An 18,844-nucleotide genomic window follows, 5' to 3' on the forward strand; every position below is an offset into this window, starting at 1 on the left:
CAATATCGAACGTATCGTTTTGATTGGGTGACGAGAGAAACATAATTCTGTACGCAAATATCCGGACTATGCTTAAATAAACGAGCACTGTATCGCAGTGTTCACCAAGACGAGCCTTAAACGTCTCCGCGTTCTCGTAAATCACTTTTCGAGATCGCGATAATTGCAACGAACCGTTTCCCTTTTTCGTCTTATGTGTGGGCTCTTTGTGAATCCTCGCGAATATAACGCCACGCTTTTGATCGTTCGTTTCGCAAGAGAAACGAGAATTTCGCCACGTAAACCGAGCCGAGAGACAACGGGCGATAATTGCCGCGATTCCGCGCTGACTATGACGCCTTTCCGGAAGCACCAAATTAGTACGATGAGATAGATGGAACTATCTTCTGATATAAATATCCACAATAGCTGTTTCGCTGGCACGACGAGAGGCAGCGCGGAATTGCGAAGTTAGCTCTCGAGTTGATCAGAATTTTAGAAACAATCGAGAAACCCCTCGTAACAAAACAGACGACGCGAACGAGAATAGAAACGTTGTTCGTTCGTTGAAATTTATTTTCTTAACGGTGCCTGGTACACGTTGTTCATGAATTTCGATGGGAATCGAATTTCACGTAATATTTTACTCGATCTGATTTTTATTTTTTTTTTTTATGTATATATTCATTGGTTACATTAGTTTGCAAAGTATTCTATCGAGAAATATACAAATTTAAGTATTTTTCAGTTTCCTCGAATACCACACTTGAGGACTTCTCATTTATAAAATTCAGTTGTATAAAATTCGACGAATATCCAAGTCACGTTTATTATTTCATTCACTATTTTACTCTTTTACTATTTTACCATCAATTATTTCGTTTCATTTCCTCCACTGTTTTATTTACTTCGAATGTACAATATGCAAACGTTACACCTCTACGACTATGCACACGTTACTCTACTCTACTACTATGCACACGTTACACTACTCTGTCGCAATAAAATCGATCTACTCACTCTGCTATACATTTTCCATTCGCAAGAGCATTTTCGAATCAATTCTCTCAAAAATCGTGAACACGAGTACTTTTCTCTTATGATTTCAACCGACCATCGAATCCATCTTACAATTCTCGTTAAAAAACCCCTCTTAAATCATTCCCTGCTTCGCGATTCCCGCAATACCCCGTGTTCAAATTTCGAGACCACCCTCCCGTGCGTTTCGATGCTCGTCGGATTACCGGTACTAGCTCGAATAAAAAGTTGCTACGAAAATCCTCTTAAACTCCGGTGAGATTTGTCGTTCAACGTTCCTCGATAAATATAGAACGAAATCTCGGGCCGACGAAATTTTTACTGCTACTGCTCGAAACTCTATAGGGCACCCCCGACCGAACTTGCTTCCGATTTAACACCACGGTCTACGAAAATGGGACCGAGACGATTTTCATCGAGCCTACGTGAAAGATCACCGCGCGTAGATGCACTTCCACTCCGCTTTCACTCGTTATCACTAACGTAAAAGCGGACCGAGCAGAGGCTATCGTTAAAATTCCACAAAGCTTGGTACGATCGCGCAAAAGTCGCGCAAAAAGAGATCGGTCTGGTTCGCACGTTCTATTACGACGGGATCGGGGCAACGATGACGAGGAATATCGACGAGATAAACTCGATTCCGACACTGCTCTCGCCTCTTGCCCGAGCGATTAATCGTTACGGTCGACAACGAAGAAAATGGATAATCCGACGAGTTCAGATTTTCCGCGGTGACATATCCGACAGGTTCGTACCATCGAGCGATTACACTCTACTGAATGGTTCGTACGTGTTGTTTCGTTGGTTTATTTCGAAAATTATGGGAACGAATAGAATAGATTGCTCGATAAGTTTTGTCGTTTTAGAAATTGAGGTATCAGGTTCGTTGTTTTATTTTTTTGAAGATGGTGTTACTGTTTGGTGAACGTTTGCGAAGTTTTGTGTAGATTGTTCGTATATTTACAGGTGTTCAAAATTGAAGTGTCATGGTATTTTTTATAATGGAAGAAACGACGAAAGTTATTGAACAAGAGAGCCTTCTTGGCGAGCACGATATAAAAATAATAAAATCGATTGCAATTGTTGTTATTTTTTGTACACTTTAGCGTGCACATATTTTGACGAAGCACGCTTCTGGAGAAAAATAATAAAAGCGATTGCAATTGTTATTTTTGTATTATTTGTACACTTTGGAGTGTAAACATTACGACCAAGAAATATGCTTCTGGAGAAAAATAATAAAAACAATTGCAACTGTTATTTTTGTATTATTTGTACACTTTGGAGTGTAAACATTTCGACCAAGAAATACGCTTCTGGAGAAAAATAATAAAAGCGATTGCAATTGTTATTTTTGTATTATTTGTACACTTTGGAGTGTAAACATTTCGACCAAGAAATACGCTTCTGGTGAAAAATAATAAAAACGATTGCAATTGTTATTCTTGTATCGTTTGCATACTCTAGCAAGTAAACATTTCGACGAAGAAATACGCCTCTGGAGAAAAATAATAAAAACGATTGCAATTGTTATTCTTGTATCGTTTGGATACTCTAGCACGTAAACATTTCAACGAAGAAATACGCTTCTGGAGAAAAATAATAATAAACGATTGCAACTGTTACGTTTGTATTATTTACACACTTTAGCGTGTAAACATTTCAATCGAGAAATAGATTTCTAAACTAAGTTTGGAATGCAATTAAATTATACAAATTTTGTACCCGATCGATAGAACCAGTAGATTGTTCGAATAATTTTCTCATTATTGGACACGTGAAAATCTCATTATTATCGATCGAATGAGAAATATTCTACTTTTTATCATACCATATGCGTTGTACACGTGTTCAGCATGTGAGCTACCTGGCCCATCGATTTTTATTTATGTCGTACACGTTACAAACAATTGCCTCTACGATGCTTTCTATTCCTCTTATTAAATTGTACAGTTACGTTTATTTCGGCCCTTCGTTTACTCAAGGCGACGAAACCTCAGCCCCAGAAACCATACATCGATAATAAAATTTATTTCGGGATTATAATTTGAATTTTTTTTTCCATAAAAAGTATGTTTCATCGTGACTTCTAGACCCTAGTGTTCGAAATTCTTAAAACAATTTCAAATTTCCGCGTATCCCGTGACTCCTTTCGTCGTCGATAAAAATCAACTTTACCCCATCGAGGAAATCAAACCGCACCAAACCAAAAAAAAAAAAAAAAGAAAACTAAAGCCTCCGACAATAATATACATCGTATCTTCGACGTGTCTCCGTTTCCCGAAACTCTCCAACGAGACCACGATATATCTCATACCTGTCAACGAAACCATCAACATTACTCCACCGCGAACTACCGATACTCCACAGTGTCACCAGTTACACTCCCCGAGTACCGATCCCAATTTCATCCATGTGGTTTAAACGACGATCGATCACCGATTCGCCCCGTTCGAGATTCGATTCGTGCACTCCCCGTGGACGAGAAAACCAAAAAAAAAAGAAACAAACTCGAGATCACCCTTCGAAGCTCTCGAGGGCGCGAAACTGGTCCACGAGAGAGGAAAGGGGAACGAGAAATCGTGGAAAACGAACGAGCCCCTGGATCGAAGGGAAACCGAGTCCTCGGGAACACTTGGCGCGACACACGTTCTTGCGACGAGGAACGGGAGAACAGCGAGGGAGCGAGCCCCGAAAAGATGCGCGGACGGGACTCGACGCGAGACTGGATCGCGGACGAGCGATACCGAGAGAGGGCTCATCCGAGGAGCAGAGGCGCTCTTCTCTCGTCTTCGCGCCACCCCGCCCCTCCACGCGACCCTTCTCCCTCCCCACCCTTCCCAGCGCGGTCCTCTCGCGCCCGCGTGCAGCTGACGACCGAGAAAGCGAACAGGCGCACCGACGACCGCGACGTACCAACCCTTCCTTTTTCTTCGTCGCTGTCAACACGCTGCGCGTGTGTGCTGCGCGCTGGACACGCGCGACCACGGAGGACGCCCGGTACGCTTTTAACGAGGAAAACGCGATACGCGCGCGGGGATAACGACGACCAGTGTAACGACGCGTGTATACATGCCAGTTCGGAAAGGAAAATCGAGAGACGATCGATTCTTTGCGAAGAGAGAGAGAGGGGCTCGTGCGAAAGGTTCGAATAACGAGGTTTTTGGTCATCTTTTTTTCATGTACAGCCTCGACTTTTCCCTGGCTAGAGAAATTTACATAACGGTGTATTAAGTTTGGAAAGTCGTTTAGTTTCTTTTTTTTTTTTTTTTTGGTGAAAATGAAACACATATACGCTTTTTAGAGCGTATAAATATTTTGTTAGATTATATATTCTCCATTTTGGAAAACGAAATTACTTGCCGAGCAAACCAATATTATTGTTAATTTTACGTTCTTTGAACCGGGGAGAAGTTTGATACTTTTTTTTTCGAGAGGATAGGGAAACTTGGGACGAATTGTCGATATTTTAAAAAAAGTTTCTTTTCTAAGTTTCTTTCTAAGTGTTTAAAGGAGTGCGTGAAAATTGTACGAATTTTTAGCTTTATTATTGACAACGAATTTGTAAGCTACTTTCGTTTCGACGATCGTCGAATTATTCGTATCACTTTCTGTAAGAAATTGCTACGAGGATCTTCTTAAACTCCGGTGAGATTTGTCATCCAGCGATTTCTGGTAAATAGAGAACGAGATCTCCGTTCGACTAAATTTTTAACGCTCCTGGCCGAAACTCTATAGGTATCCTACTTGAGATATTTTTTATTCAATTTTTCGCTCCACAAAAATTGGAAACGGATTTTAATCGAGTGCTCCGTGAAAAATCCAGGACACTGACAATTATTGGGACATCTACCCCAGAATCATCGTAAGACAATAATTATACAATGTTCCACTCGAACGCAGCAAAAGATCTAAAAAAATATAACGTCACTGTAATATTTACATTAGTGAAAATTCTATTTGAACAATTTAATAATTTCATATTATTTTATACGTAATTTTACGAAACTCTTCATAAACGTAATAATAAATAATTTCCTATTATTTCATACATAATTTCACGAAACTCCTCATAAACGTAATACTAAATAATTTCATATTATTTCATACATAATTTCACGAAACTCCTCATAAACGTAATAATAAATAATTTCACATTATTTCATACATAATTTCACGAAACTCCTCATAAACGTAATAATAAATAATTTCACATTATTTCATACATAATTTCACGAAACCCCTCATAAACGTAATAATAAATAATTTCCAATTATTCCATACATAATTTTACGAAACTCCTCCAATTTCCAATTTTACGGAATAACATGTCATCGCACGATAACACGAAGGTGTTAAATTTTCAATTTGTTTTTTTTATCTCGTACAGAAATATAAGAACAAAGGAAACGCGTGGTTCTGTCGATTGATTCGTCCAAGACTTTGGTGGCGCTATTGCAGACGAACGATTAAGAAACGACCAACAATGCAACGTATAAATATTTTATAACTCGTAACCGTGGGTTATAGGTTATAAACCAGGAACACCGAGTTCCAAGAGCAACGGAGCACGAGTTGCATCTACGTGTTACAATGTAGGAAACTTTCGCAACCACGGAGCAGCCGAGCGTTATCAAATCGAGGCTGTAGCCGCGATTGGGAAACACGAACGACATTGGCCTCTGTGTTCTGGACCAATAAGCGTGTTAAGGAGCCATCACTTCCGCTCGATTCGATTGAAAACAACTATTGTCGGCCGACAACTCCGCCGACGAACTTCGCAATATCGGTCTCGTGGCGCGTTCGAAATAAAGAAGACTTGGAACTGCATAATCGCAGCAATGACGTCCACTCGTTGCATTTTATATCGGGGTGGCTCTAATCTGCGCGAAGAAACATTAAACACACGGTGGGTATTTTTTTCCTTTGCACCGAACAAATTTTCGTATCGTTAAATCGAGTACTACAAATTGCATTAACAGCGTGTAAGTGCAAGTTTACTGCAACCTCGAAGCGAAAGGTAACGTCACAATTGATAAAATAAATGATATCGATTTGGAGGAAAATGAACCTAAGAGTAAGAAAATAATACTTAAAAAAAATATTGTTTATTTCGATGTTGAGTAAAATTCTCTTGAATTTTTTAGTTTATTCGATGTAGAATAAATTTATGAATTTTAAGATAATGTAAGAGTGCATTTTACTTACAAGTAAATGGAATTTATTGAAAAGTTGATACTAACTTAAATAAAGAGTAACTTAAGAATTAGAATCAGTATAATAAATTTCGTGGAACGAGAGAACTGCTAAATTGAACAAAAAAATGCTCGCTATTGAAATGAAAAATATATACGACTACCGAATGACAATCGAAGAAAATATTTATCGCAGACATCGTCGATAAATTGTTGTTCGTTATCCGCGATAAAAGAATGAAATTGTGTACCTTTCGATTCGCTTAATCGGGTGATCTGTCGCATACTCCAAAACGTTTTTCTTCCAAATGGACCTTCACGGAGCTGTCGCAATACGAGGACCTCGATCCCCTAAATCCACGATGAATCGATATAATCTTCTCGTCCTTTTCATCGTCGTTACGTGATCCTGTTCGTGTGAAACGATCGAAGATAAGTCACCCTTGTCGTCGAAATAGTATGCGGGTGGCCGATGAGAACAATGAAAACCAGAACGACCAATCTGAACGCATTAAAATCAAGATTGAACGTAAATTTCTTTTTTCTCGAGCAAATAAACATCCCCGACACTTTTCTGTGGATTTACAGCTGTCCGTTGCCGTTTAAATAAATATTTTACTCGTGTTCCGCTAGACTCGTATACAGAAACCTAACCAGTGGGGGAAAGAGAAGGCAGATGTGTACAAAGAATATTAAAAAGTGACAAGATTTTCTATCAATAAACCGAACGTAAACAAATGTTTAAAGAACGTTTAAAGAAATTAAAAAAAAACAGAAAGTAATGTTTGAAGAAACGAGCGAAAAAAAAATATTTCCCGTATTTGAGGTTTCTGGTTGCGTCACATGTACATGTACATATGTAAGTGTACATACCTCGAGAACCTCGTTACATTCCTTCTATCGAGTATAATTGGATCATCTGCCACGTTCTTCTGACTTGATGCCATTGCATTCACCACGTGTCGATAATAGCAACATTTCACCGTTACGAAATTGTTGCACGTGCACTTGTCCAATGTTTCAACCGGCTTGAATTTTTTTCTGCGAATGACAAATTTACGAATTAACGAATTAAGAAACATGTACGAGCGACGAATTGCAAAATTTAAATACACAAGATACGATAGGAAGAATTTCAACATTAAGCTACACTTTTGTAACACGTACGCTACCGAGTGCAATTGGTAAGCGATTCATCGTATTTAACGTTTAGAAAAATGTTCACAAATAAAAGAAACGTTGAGCGATGTTACGCTCCAATCTGGAACGATCTTTCGTTTAAATAATTTCTAAAATAATTAAACGAAGTTACGAGATAGGCTTAAAGTGGCAGTAATTGGAACGTCTACCCTGGCAGGGATCTATCATCCTTTTGAGGCCTCGAGTGACCTATTATTTCGACTGTAAATGTAAAACCACTTTGTACATTCTACCGTCAGGTCTTCCTGAGTTCTATCTATTAAATTTTCATTCGGCTGCCAATGCGGTTTCCTTTTCCCGTCCACGAGTACTAACCGTCGTCGTGTATCGCCCGATCAATTGACAGGCATTCATTACGGCATCGTGTTTAAATTATCGGAAATTCTAGAAAAAATAAGATAATAACAGAGTCCAGGGACTTCTGTATCATTTACATTGATAAATGAAAATTGTGGTACACCGTTAATTCTTAAATTAAAGCATTTTGAATTCGTAAAGAAACGTGTCTCTATACAAGGAACGAGCCAGTAGTTCTCTCGTGGATTCGAAGCAGGATGCATTGAAAATTGCAACAACGAAAGCAAACAATTCGCGTCGTTGTCGTGGAACATTGCCTTTATCGCGTGATCTCGCATTGAAACGATTCACGAAACTAGCGAGGAAATTGACACCAAAAGAATGACTCTCACCGGTGAAGTTTCTCTTATTTTAATCAAGTTTATTCAATTCTATCGTGGTCACGGACAAATCTGACCATGTCGGTGAAAGAACGACACGTCGTTTACGAATCTCTGTTGATACATCCAATGCATTCAATCCTTTAATAACTTAAACATTTCACAACACGGGAAAGAAAAATTGAACGACCTGTATTAGTATTAACTGTGTATTGTATTCTTCGCGTTTCTGTGTCCATGTTTACTCCTTAAGTGGGGTTTATGAAAGTGAAGGAAATTTCTTCAAAATTAATATTTACACGTCGCTTTTTGCAACGTCAATTGTATATTTCGCTTCAGAACACCACCAATTTAAGAATTTTTCTTTTCCTTCCATCATTCTAGTACCAATTACTAACACATTCACTCTGAATAAAAATCGATTGTTTGTTTAAAATTTACCGGACAGTTGCAATTCGTTACGACAGTAGGGAGAAACATGTTTTTTCCACTTTTTCAAAACGCGATAACTAAAGACATATTCATTTAAGAATTTTGTAGAGTTTATTGAAATTTAAATACATTAGTAGATGAAATCTCCAAAATTCTTATCGAGTCGTTTTTATTATTTTCTTTTTCTGCGTTTCAAAAATTACCTATTTTTCACATTTGTGTTGAAGCACGATAACCGTTCATCGAGTTGTACCTAAGTTCGTGACGTTTCGTCAGGGTTTCAGGGTAACGACGCTTGTAAGGACATTTTCGATGACATTTCACATTACAGAGTGATCAAGACGTATTTGATAATTCTAGGACAGTATCTGCAGCAAACGGACCGCAGGCGTAAAATTATGTTAACCGTAATTATAGGGACTACAGTAAGCCTCTTGATACCAATGGTAAGTGAACCAATGTTTCGTAGTGCTCGTTGTCGGATCACTACTTAACCGATGATGTAACGTTGCTAAAAAAATATGTACACAAGTAGTAAGAAATTAACGAAATTAACTTCGCAATCAAAATGTTCTGTTTCACAGTTGATACAATTCACCACTAGCTTGAACGATAAGAATATGGATGCAGTGTTGGAGATTGTACCGGTTATATTCACAAATCTGGTTACAATATTGAAGATATCAAATATCGACATCAACAGAAAACAAGTATTTACTTAATCCATTGCACGAAGGAATCTAATGTAAGAACCAAGATCACGAAAATCAATGTATTGTAGTTCAAGGAATTGTACAACCTTATGAGTCAAGAATGGAAGTCACTAAAGATCAAAGAAGAAATACGTATTTTGGACACAGTTACCGAGAGAGGAAGTAAAGTTGCTTATTACTACAGAAGTAGGTATATTGTTAGAATTTTGAATCGTTTTTATCTATAAACATTATTAAAATTTGTATCACGATTATGGGTTACAATGTGTTGCTTTTATTGAGCCATCCGAATAACTCGTTTACTTTTGGCGATGGAAGAAACTGTTTCGAATAAATTTTATTTAGTTTCAAGGTGGACATAATCCAATGTTACTAGTTTTTCTTTTTTGTAGATGGAAGTGTAAAGAAGATGCAAGGTTAAATTCGTTTTCCCAAACGAAGTTGGGAATATATCATTACCTTTTCACATAGTATGATCCTAAAATTCGTAATTGACCATTAACGACCTTGAATGTCAACTGTATGAATTCTAAAACGTTCTATTAGAAAATACGATAATGAAAAAGAAAATATATAATTCCGTTCAAAAAGAAAAAAAAAAAAGAACTCGATCTTACATCTCGTTTACAGCTTCAGCTACCAAAATTCATGGACATCGAATTGTGTCTCTCTTAATATTGAAAAAAATTTGTTTCTGGTAAGGAAATCCATCGTCAAAAGTGATCAAATTATTCCGCGGTGGTGACTCATTCTGTATAAAAAATTGACGAGCGTCTTGCGGTTTGAACGGTTAAGTCCATATTTAAACATGCTGTCGTTGAGTCTAAAGTTTCACTAGCGAAATACAAAAACATTTATGAAATGATCTAATATTTACGATTTCTTTCTAATATTTACGATGATTTTACAAATTTTTAAAGGAGCGTACAACGATGTTTTCACATATTTGTGCGTGTACTTTTCAGCCGCTTTATTAACATCCCTGGTATTTTTCACTCTACTTCCATTGGTGTCTCCTTTTCTGGATATCGTTCTACCACTGAACGAAACCCGGTTAAGAGAACAAGTGTTTAGACTGAATTATTTGGTAGACGGTGACGAATACTTCTATCCTATATACTTCCATTCGATTTGGAGTTCGATCGTATCTGTCATAACTATCGTCAGCGTAGATTCCGTCTACATGGTCATAACTCACCATGCCTGTGGATTATTCGCCATATGCGGGTAAATGTAAGCGCACACATATCTGTCCTTCAGGTAGGCACAGAGTTATCCTCATCACTGTTCTCACTTATCCTCGCAACTGCATCTCGCTCACTCTCATTAGACGATACTATAACACAATCTCGTTCCAAATTGTATACGAAAGCGAGGAAACGAACCAAATTTCAGCTACCCGTCTCTCAGGTTGTCACGAGTCGGAGCCGAACCTGTGACAACCGGAGATACGATACTGTACAGCACCGTGATTAAACCAAACAATCATCTTCGATGAAACATGAATGAGTTTCTATCAGCCAATAAGTAGCTGGACGTACGCAAAATTTATAATAAAATGATACACACCGTTTTTCTTTCATTTTCACCCATTCGTTAATTCCATAATCGTATTAATATTCTATCGAGATTACTCAATTGGATAACGAAAAGCGATAACACTGTTGGTGGACATTCTATGAACTTCGATAAGTCACGTGTAAAAAAAGTGCTATCAAATGCTTTGCACATGTGTTTAACAATGTTTCCACTTATTGTATCCGTACACATAGGATAAAAATGATCGTTCATCGTAATACTTGTAACAAACACAGGAATCGGATTCAACGGCTAACGCAAAATACTAATTCAATCGCTAACGATGTTGCCAACCAAAGAAACATATATCTACAACTCAAGGACTGCACGATCGTCCACAAAAGAGCAATCCAGTTCGTATTCGTTGAAAACTAATAAATCAGAGGAATAAAATAAGAAGGACTCTACGGAATACTACTAATCTATTTTATATTTATATTTAAAGGTTTTATGAACTCATCGATAAGATAAACCGAAACAGTTTTCTGCTTCAGATCGGAATGTGTATGATCTCCATTAGCTTGACAGCGGTTCAAGTGAGAATAGTTTCATAAGTTATGGAAGACTTGCGCAATCTCTATAATACAGCATTACCTCGATAACTGTTCGAATTCCTCCCTCGATAACTAACCAGTCACGCGTCCACCACTTTTATCGTTCTATATCGTTCACTCTCGGTGTATTCTTTTCGTCCAATGATACATTCGGTCAAAAAAACTTCGCCTAAACGCACTAATACAGACCCCCACCTAAGCACTCTGCGATGCGCAAGTAGAGATGCGCACAAAACTATTATGCCGCTGACTGCTCACCGGTTCGAATCGCAGCGACAAACACGTGCGTTGCTCTGTCGGTAATCGGTAATCTGCAAAATTTAGTTCATCAAACGTCTACATCGTTTTCGATCCATAATTTACAGCGATAATTTAGAACCAAAGTAAAATTTCTCAGCTTTAGTTTCGAAACATTTTTGTTACGTATATACATAACTAAAAATTTAAAAACTTCAATAAATTTTTAAATTGTTGGTTCCAATGGAGATCTGCAAAATTTAGTTCATCAAACGTCTACATCGTTTTCGATCCATAATTTATAACGATAATTTAGAACCGAAGTAAAATTTCTCAGCTTTAGTTTCGAAACATTTTTGTTACGTATATACATAACTAAAAATTTAAAAACTTCAATAAATTTTTAAATTGTTGGTTCCAATGGAGATCTGCAAAATTTAGTTCATCAAACGTCTACATCGTTTTCGATCCATAATTTATAACGATAATTTAAAACCAAAGTAAAATTTCTCAGCTTTAGTTTCGAAACATTTTTGTTACGTATATACATAACTAATAATTTAAAAATTTCAATAAATTTTTAAATCGTTGGTTCCAATGGAGATCGCTCTCAGTTGGTAGAGATAACGACGATCGATCAACGAATCAAATCTGACGATGGTACAACGAAAACTTACTATAGTTTCATACGCGTCTCTCCCCGCGTACGCTTAACTAGGTTCAGCGTTTGTAATAGGTGCGATCAGGTTTGTTTGGCGGAGTGTACACGCGAAATTTAACAACAGATAAAAATTAAAAAATCACCTCTCGAAAAGAAATTTCTAACCGAATAGAAATGTACCCAGAATGTAACAGAAATGATTTTCGACCATTTAACGAGGTAATAGCGTGCTTGATCGCTACTTTTATGTATCAGACGCTCATGCACCTGGATCAACCGAGAGAGGCTCTCAGAATTGGCCTTTTCCTCGGAGCTCAGAAATTTCATTTGTTCTTTATGAGTCTGCCTGGACAGAGGCTCGTGGATTACAGTTTAGAATTATCCACTAATCTGTACGCAATTAGAAGAAAATAGTACAGTTCTTAACAACCGTGGCAATAAATAAGGCGAGTGTAACGTTTTGCGATCTTCACTACAGGTACAGCTCCCAATGGTACCAAACCCCAATGAGAATGCAAAAAGTGTTTTACATGATGCAGATAAGGTCCGGTATACCGTGTACAATAAGTGCGGGCGGATTGTACGATATGAACATCGAGAACTTTGGAATGGTACGCGACATCACGTCTGTAATGTGTTTTTGAAATAGAACTCGATAGAAAGTAAACGATGACAGACTCGTAGCTGTAAATTTGACAGTTTATCGTTACCTAAACGTTGCTACAAACATAGAATTTCCCCCGGTCACTCGTCAACGTGATAGTTTTTAATTCGTCAAATTACTAGAGTACACGATCGAGGGAAATCAACTATTTCAGAAACATCCTGCAAGAACAATAGAGATACAGCGTATCGTAATGTTTATCAATGGATGTGTTTCAATTTTCAGATTTTTAAATCTTGCGTGTCGTATTTCACGATGCTGATGTCACTGAGGGAATAACTTTTCGTCACTACAGGGAAACATCTACTCCAAAAGATTGAAATTCCAATGTAGAAGACAACCGTTTTAACGCGTTAAATAATATCTAGCGAATGTTACACTCGTAATAATTAAATTATATTCGTAGTAATTAAATCACGGAATGAAATGTCGAATGAAATGTCAAAGATACAAGGATAGATCGTTCAACGCGTTATCAATATAGAAACAAACTGATAATGAGTTAAAATACAAATGTTCCCTCTGAAGGTTTATTCGGAAAGAAAATAACTATTGCACGTGATTGAATTGCTCTCTGTTGTAAACAGAAATATTTTCTCAATCGTATAGTTTGAAAAAAATATTTAGTTAGAAGAAATAGTAGGTCCTGACGTTCAAGGATTACGACAAAGCATAATGTAAAGGCGGGAAATGTGTTTCACTGAAATTAATAGGTGGAGGGAGTGTAGTAACCTTGGAAAACAAATGTCTAACACCTCGAGTACAGCGGATCGATATCGAATGAATGAATATCTATTCGATCAAAGTAGTGTAAATGATCCCGATGTGCACATAAATAAAGTTATTAGAAACACACGCTTTAGTTCGATACGTGTAATCATTTTAATATCTCTAAAATCGAAGATTCACTTATCGGTGATCAATTTTATGAAACATCGACGAAATAATAGTCCCTTTTTGAAAATCTCAGCAAGTGTACGACGATGAAATACATCTGAATGTCAAGAGGCTGATGTTTCTACTTTATTATTTGGATAACGAATCAGTTGGGCAACCTCGATGCGTCTTTGGATTCGTGTTAAGATGGATGAATTTGGATGAAATAGAAGTCTACATACCAGGACCCAGACCACGTATCACCAAGATTCTCCATCCAATACCTGAGGTATGGTGAAAAATTGTACATTTACATAATCGATTTATCACAGCTTGAATTACACAAAATTAACAAGACCAACGAGATACAAACGAGTGAGTAATTTTTCGAGTAAAGCCCCTCTGGGGTCAAAACAGACCCAGGTACGTCGAAGATTAAACAAAAGTATCGTAAAAGCACACCTTTCTGAAACAAATCCAAAACGTTCCAAATCGTGAACTGTTTACTTGTTTCGCAAGAATCTTAGGGCATTCGAATCCACGATAGTGAACTTGAAGTAAACAATATGGCGTAACAATAGTAAAACCAAAACGAGAATGAAATTAAAGAAAATTATTGTAAAAGCACACCTTCCTGAAACAAATCCAAAACGTTCCAAATCGTGAACTGTTTACTTGTTTCGCGAGAATCTTAGGGCATTCGAATCCACGATAATAAACTTGAAGTAAACAATATAGCGTAACAATAGTAAAACCAAAACGAGAATAAGATTAAAGAAAATTATTATAAAGCACACCTTCCTGAAACAAATCCAAAACGTTCCAAATCGTGAACTGTTTACTTGTTTCGCAAGAATCTTAGGGCATTCGAATCCACGATAGTGAACTTGAAGTAAACAATATGGCGTAGAAATGGTAGAACCAAAACGCGAGACACAACGGAGAAGTAACTACTTGGACTGTGCAGTGAATCTACACTATATCCCTTGCCAGCCGATTCATTTCGTCACGATTTTAATATTAATTTTCACTCGTACGTCGTTTCCTCTTCTTCGAGTATCGGCTCTATCGCCATGGGTCACCCGAACAATTGACAGGCATCCATTACGATATAATGTTCGAATTACCGCAAGTAAGGAGTAGATAAGAAAATTATACAGCACGGGGACACCCTGGAAAAGGCCAGTACGGTGATCCACCGAATTGGAAATATACGAAGCGCTCTTAATATTTGAAACACGATCGTCACCATATTGCATTTTCTCCAAGGTCTCGATAATTTTACTCGAGCGGAGAACCCACGTTCGAATCTAACCCACCACTTTGCCAATGAATATTTCAATTGGGTATCGAAATCTTCGCAATTCAAAAAGGTACGTGTCTCGTTACAAGGTTCGAGTCGATAGTTCTCTCGTGGAGTCGAAACGGTATACTTGCACGATAGTTGCGTTTAGGTGTGTCGTGTCTTGGAGAAACGATCGAGAAATTAGCGTCGTTGCTTTCATCGTACGGTGTCGCGTTGAAAGGATTCGTGAAAACAGTCAAAGAATTAATGTCGAGAAGATGACTTTCAAGGGTGAGATTTATCTTACGTTAATCGAGTTTATCATTTTACACCGATGGATGAAATTTATCTCGGATCGATCGAGTTTACGATTTTGCATTGTAACAACGAACGAACGAACGAATAAACCAATCGCGAAACGTTCGATTCTTTGATTAAGATTTAAGCTTAAAGATTTTCTAATTTGCGAAAAACAAACCTATACTCAAGCTTCGTCCCTTAACAGTAGAACTACCAAAGTCAATTTGATTTGTTTCAAACTTCTTGAAATTTCTTAATTAGGAACGGTGTGTTTATCTACAACTTTCGTGAACAATTATTAAAATAGACAACTAATGGTACTCGTGAATTGATTCGTCACCTAACTTTGAAGATACCTATGCGATCCGATATAGATAAGTGTACATCCATCATCGTTGGTTCTAGTGTTAAAACGTTGACGCACAATTAAATAATCAGTTCGCATCGAAGCTTGATAACATAGGTTGAACTATACGTAAGTTCGTGACATTTCATCAGTGTTTCAGAGTAACGACACCTGGAAGGTGACTCTAGGTGACATTCCATATTTCAAAACGCTGAAGAAGTATTTAATATTTCTGGGACAGTATCCCCAGCAAACGGACCGCAGCCGTAAAACTATTTTCACCGTACTTATAATCAGTATAATAAGCCTGTTGATACCGATTGTAAGTGAACCAATGTTTCGATGCTAGCAAACGAAGAATAGATTATTCGACGATACGATATTATTAGAAACATATACAGAAATTAGTACGCAATTGAGAAATCTTTGAAGAGAGTCACAACACTTTACAGTTGAAATATTTCGTTTCACAGTTGATAGAATTCTACACCACATTGTGCGACAGAAACACCGACGGGGTGTTGGAGGTTGTACCGGTTATGGTTACGAATCTGATCACAACCATAAAGATAGTAAATCTAAACATCAACAGAGAACAAGTATTTACTTAGTCAATTTCACGTAGGGATCTCGTGCAGAGAAACGAAAATTAAATAATTGCATTGTAGTTCAGGAAATTGTACGATCTTGTGATAGAAGAGTGGGAGACGTTGAAGCTCACCGATAAAATACGTACATTGGACGCAATCACCGAGCAAGGGAGTAAAGTTGCTCAGATGTACAGAAGTGAGTAGATTTTTGGAGAATTTTCCAAAAATTAACGATCGTTTTACAATTTCAAAAGTTAAATCGATACTTACGCACGTTATCGTTACACTTGAAGTTTCAACAATAAAATACAGAAGGATGCCTAAAATTGTCCAATTTTTATGATCCTTTTCTTTTTGAAAATTTTCGAGCACGTACGTTTACAATGACAACGTATCGGTCGTATTTACACGTGTGTACTTTTCAGCCGCATTGTTAACATCCCTGGTATTATTCACTATGCTTCCGTTGCTGCCTACATTTTTGGATATCGTTCTACCACTGAACGAGACTCGATTGAGACCACAACTCTTCAAATTGAACTATTTGGTAGACGGTGACGAATACTTCTATCCTATATACCTACACTCGGTTTGGTCCTCGATCGTATGTGTCGTAACTATTGTCACCGTAGATTCGATGAACATGCTCATAACTCACCACGCCTGTGGATTATTCGCCATATGCGGGTAAATGTAAGCGCAAACATTAAAATACGTTACTGTCACTAGGCTTATCGCAATTTCTGTGCGGCAGGTAACCACAGAGTTATTTTTCAACAATGTTGACCGTATCTCACTCGTCTAAACCGTAACTCACTCTCGTTTCGATCGATTAATTTTAATAAGACGCGTACGACGAAAAGTATCATCAAACTTTCGTTTGAACAATATTTCTAAATTTCAGTTTTTAAATTGCACAGTAAATTTTCATAATACCCGTACAACCTACGATACTATTAACTGCATTGTGTGTACGTTCAACAATAATTCTGTTTACTGTACTTTAAAATATTTCGCTACATTCGAACATTTACGATCGACACAGGATTCAGATTAAACGAGCAACGGACAGTATTGGTCCAAACACGAATAGCTTTGTCACGCAGAGAGAAATATATCAACAGTTCAAGGATTGTACGATCGTCCACAAAAAAGCAATCCAGTGTGTACTTGTTGAATATTAAGAAACCGGAGAGATCAAGTAAGGAGGAATTTACGAAACACTGCTAATACGTTTTATATTCATATTCAAAAGGTTCTACGAACTGATCGATCAGATGAACCGAAAAAGTTTCCTGCTTCAAATCGGTCTGAACATGATGGGCATTAGCGTCACGGCAGTTCAGGTAAGAACAATTTCATAGTACGTTACGAGAGAATCCTATAATAAAGAATTACCTCGTTAACTGAACGAATTCCTCCCTCGATAATAGATAACTCTATCGTTATTGCTCTATATCATTCTGTGTATCTCACTTTCTTCTTCGAACGATATATTTCACCTACGTGACAGAAAATCATCATTTCGTAATTGAAAAAAAATGAGCTAAATTTGCAATCAGTTAACAAAATGATAACGCACTTCATTAGTACTTTTATGTATCAGACGATCATGAATCTGGATCAACCGGGAGAGGCGCTCAGGATTGGTCTTTTCTTCGGTACCCAGAAATTTCACTTGTTCTTTATCAGTCTACCTGGACAGAAGCTCGTGGATTACAGTTTAGAATTAGCCACTAATGTGTACGCAATTAGAAGAAAATATTTCAGTTCCTTAACAACCACTGCAACGAATAAGGCGAGTGTAACGTTTTTGTGATCTTTGATACAGGTACAACTCCAAATGGTACCAAACGCCAGTGAAAATGCAAAAAGTCCTTTACATGATGCAGATAAGATCCGGTATACCGTGTACAATAAGCGCGGGAGGATTGTACGATATGAACATCGAGAATTTCGGGGCGGTATGTAACAACATAAATGAAACTATATCAGGAACATTCTACAGGTAAGTAATTTACATTAAAAAATATTTTTCAATTTTCAGATTTTCAAATCGTGTATGTCGTATTTTACAATGTTGTTGTCACTGAGAGACTAACTCTTCGTTATTGCTTGAGAACATCTACTCGAAATGATTGGAACTCCAATGTAGGAGAATTTTATACGAACTATATTCGAGGACGAATAAATTGACTTGAAATAATTGACTTTACCGATTGGTTACAATCTCGTGCCATCTGTCGTGTTATGTCTGAACGTTTGCTCTGCCTTATCGTTGCACTTGGAAGACAGAAATCGCAGAATTGTTGTAATGCACTGATGTATATATAATAACACAAATAGAGTTTAACGAAATAAACAGACAGAGAAGTTACAAGGATTAAATGTTGGATACAGTAGCGATACGGAAATGAGATTCTAGTAACATAGGATAGCTTTTTGGTTTAATTGCACTGTTCGATACTGGTTCTCGAAAAAGATGAATTTTTCTGAAAGCTCGGGATTTTTTACAAAAA

At 37.4% G+C, this 18,844-nt stretch overlaps 4 protein-coding genes across 14 annotated transcripts in view; 2 read left to right on the forward strand and 2 right to left on the reverse strand.

The window, feature by feature from the left end:
• LOC143147667 (fibrillin-2) overlaps positions 1 to 3,759 on the reverse strand; it is a 52,964-nt gene extending 49,205 nt beyond the window's left edge. Inside the window, exon 1 of the mRNA XM_076313121.1 lies at positions 3,335 to 3,759. The gene's annotated coding sequence lies outside the window, so the exon portion shown is untranslated. The remainder of the gene's footprint in view (positions 1 to 3,334) is intronic.
• LOC143147668 (odorant receptor Or2-like) lies at positions 1,751 to 13,781 on the forward strand. 8 transcript variants are annotated; one of them, XM_076313123.1, is made up of 11 exons: positions 3,959 to 4,162; positions 5,548 to 5,926; positions 8,853 to 8,967; positions 9,106 to 9,231; positions 9,303 to 9,420; positions 10,200 to 10,461; positions 11,049 to 11,165; positions 11,258 to 11,348; positions 12,520 to 12,656; positions 12,743 to 12,875; positions 13,154 to 13,781. In XM_076313123.1, exons 1-11 carry the CDS (start codon positions 4,090 to 4,092, stop codon positions 13,205 to 13,207), a joined length of 1,605 nt encoding a protein of 534 aa, XP_076169238.1. In that variant the 5' UTR covers positions 3,959 to 4,089; the 3' UTR covers positions 13,208 to 13,781. The 8 variants fall into 8 exon arrangements, with proteins under 8 accessions (XP_076169244.1, XP_076169238.1, XP_076169239.1 ...); XM_076313129.1 differs by lacking the exons at positions 3,959 to 4,162; positions 5,548 to 5,926 and adding an exon at positions 1,751 to 1,764 and having other exon boundaries at positions 8,798 to 8,967; XM_076313124.1 differs by lacking the exon at positions 12,520 to 12,656.
• On the reverse strand, positions 5,259 to 11,538 carry LOC143147670 (uncharacterized). Of its 4 annotated transcripts, XM_076313135.1 has the most exons (5): positions 11,407 to 11,538; positions 7,728 to 7,796; positions 7,086 to 7,253; positions 6,464 to 6,714; positions 5,259 to 5,900 (listed from the first exon to the last, which is right to left on the reverse strand). In XM_076313135.1, the coding sequence occupies exons 3-4, from the start codon at positions 7,157 to 7,159 to the stop codon at positions 6,612 to 6,614; spliced, it is 177 nt and encodes a 58-aa protein (XP_076169250.1). In that variant the 5' UTR covers positions 7,160 to 7,253; positions 7,728 to 7,796; positions 11,407 to 11,538; the 3' UTR covers positions 5,259 to 5,900; positions 6,464 to 6,611. The 4 variants fall into 4 exon arrangements, with proteins under 4 accessions (XP_076169250.1, XP_076169249.1, XP_076169251.1 ...); XM_076313134.1 differs by lacking the exon at positions 7,728 to 7,796 and having other exon boundaries at positions 11,407 to 11,536; XM_076313136.1 differs by lacking the exons at positions 7,728 to 7,796; positions 11,407 to 11,538 and adding an exon at positions 10,433 to 10,697.
• A 109-nt stretch (positions 13,782 to 13,890) lies between the features above and the next one.
• Positions 13,891 to 18,782, forward strand: LOC143147669 (odorant receptor 47a-like). Its single transcript, XM_076313132.1, has 10 exons — positions 13,891 to 14,093; positions 15,896 to 16,057; positions 16,209 to 16,334; positions 16,404 to 16,521; positions 16,751 to 17,012; positions 17,371 to 17,487; positions 17,581 to 17,671; positions 17,932 to 18,068; positions 18,157 to 18,289; positions 18,373 to 18,782. The coding sequence occupies exons 1-10, from the start codon at positions 13,941 to 13,943 to the stop codon at positions 18,424 to 18,426; spliced, it is 1,353 nt and encodes a 450-aa protein (XP_076169247.1). The 5' UTR covers positions 13,891 to 13,940; the 3' UTR covers positions 18,427 to 18,782.
• The last annotated feature ends 62 nt before the right edge of the window (positions 18,783 to 18,844 follow it).

This window comes from Ptiloglossa arizonensis, chromosome 5 (genome assembly GCF_051014685.1).
Source record: "Ptiloglossa arizonensis isolate GNS036 chromosome 5, iyPtiAriz1_principal, whole genome shotgun sequence".
NCBI lineage: Eukaryota > Metazoa > Arthropoda > Insecta > Hymenoptera > Colletidae > Ptiloglossa > Ptiloglossa arizonensis.

Coding starts and splice junctions, on each gene's coding strand:
- LOC143147668 (XM_076313123.1), top strand. CDS start 4,090: ATGCCAGTTCGGAAAGGAAAATCGAGAGACGATCGATTCTTTGCGAAG. Junction 4,163..5,547: donor GAGAGGGGCTCGTGCGAAAG/GTTCGAATAACG, acceptor CGTGGGTTATAG/GTTATAAACCAGGAACACCG. Junction 9,421..10,199: donor AGTTGCTTATTACTACAGAA/GTAGGTATATTG, acceptor TGTACTTTTCAG/CCGCTTTATTAACATCCCTG.
- LOC143147670 (XM_076313133.1), bottom strand. CDS start 7,354: ATGTTGAAATTCTTCCTATCGTATCTTGTGTATTTAAATTTTGCAATT. Junction 6,715..7,085: donor AATGTAACGAGGTTCTCGAG/GTATGTACACTT, acceptor TAATGCGTTCAG/ATTGGTCGTTCTGGTTTTCA.
- LOC143147669 (XM_076313132.1), top strand. CDS start 13,941: ATGTTTCTACTTTATTATTTGGATAACGAATCAGTTGGGCAACCTCGA. Junction 17,672..17,931: donor TTAGCGTCACGGCAGTTCAG/GTAAGAACAATT, acceptor TTTATGTATCAG/ACGATCATGAATCTGGATCA. Junction 18,290..18,372: donor ACATCGAGAATTTCGGGGCG/GTATGTAACAAC, acceptor TTCAATTTTCAG/ATTTTCAAATCGTGTATGTC.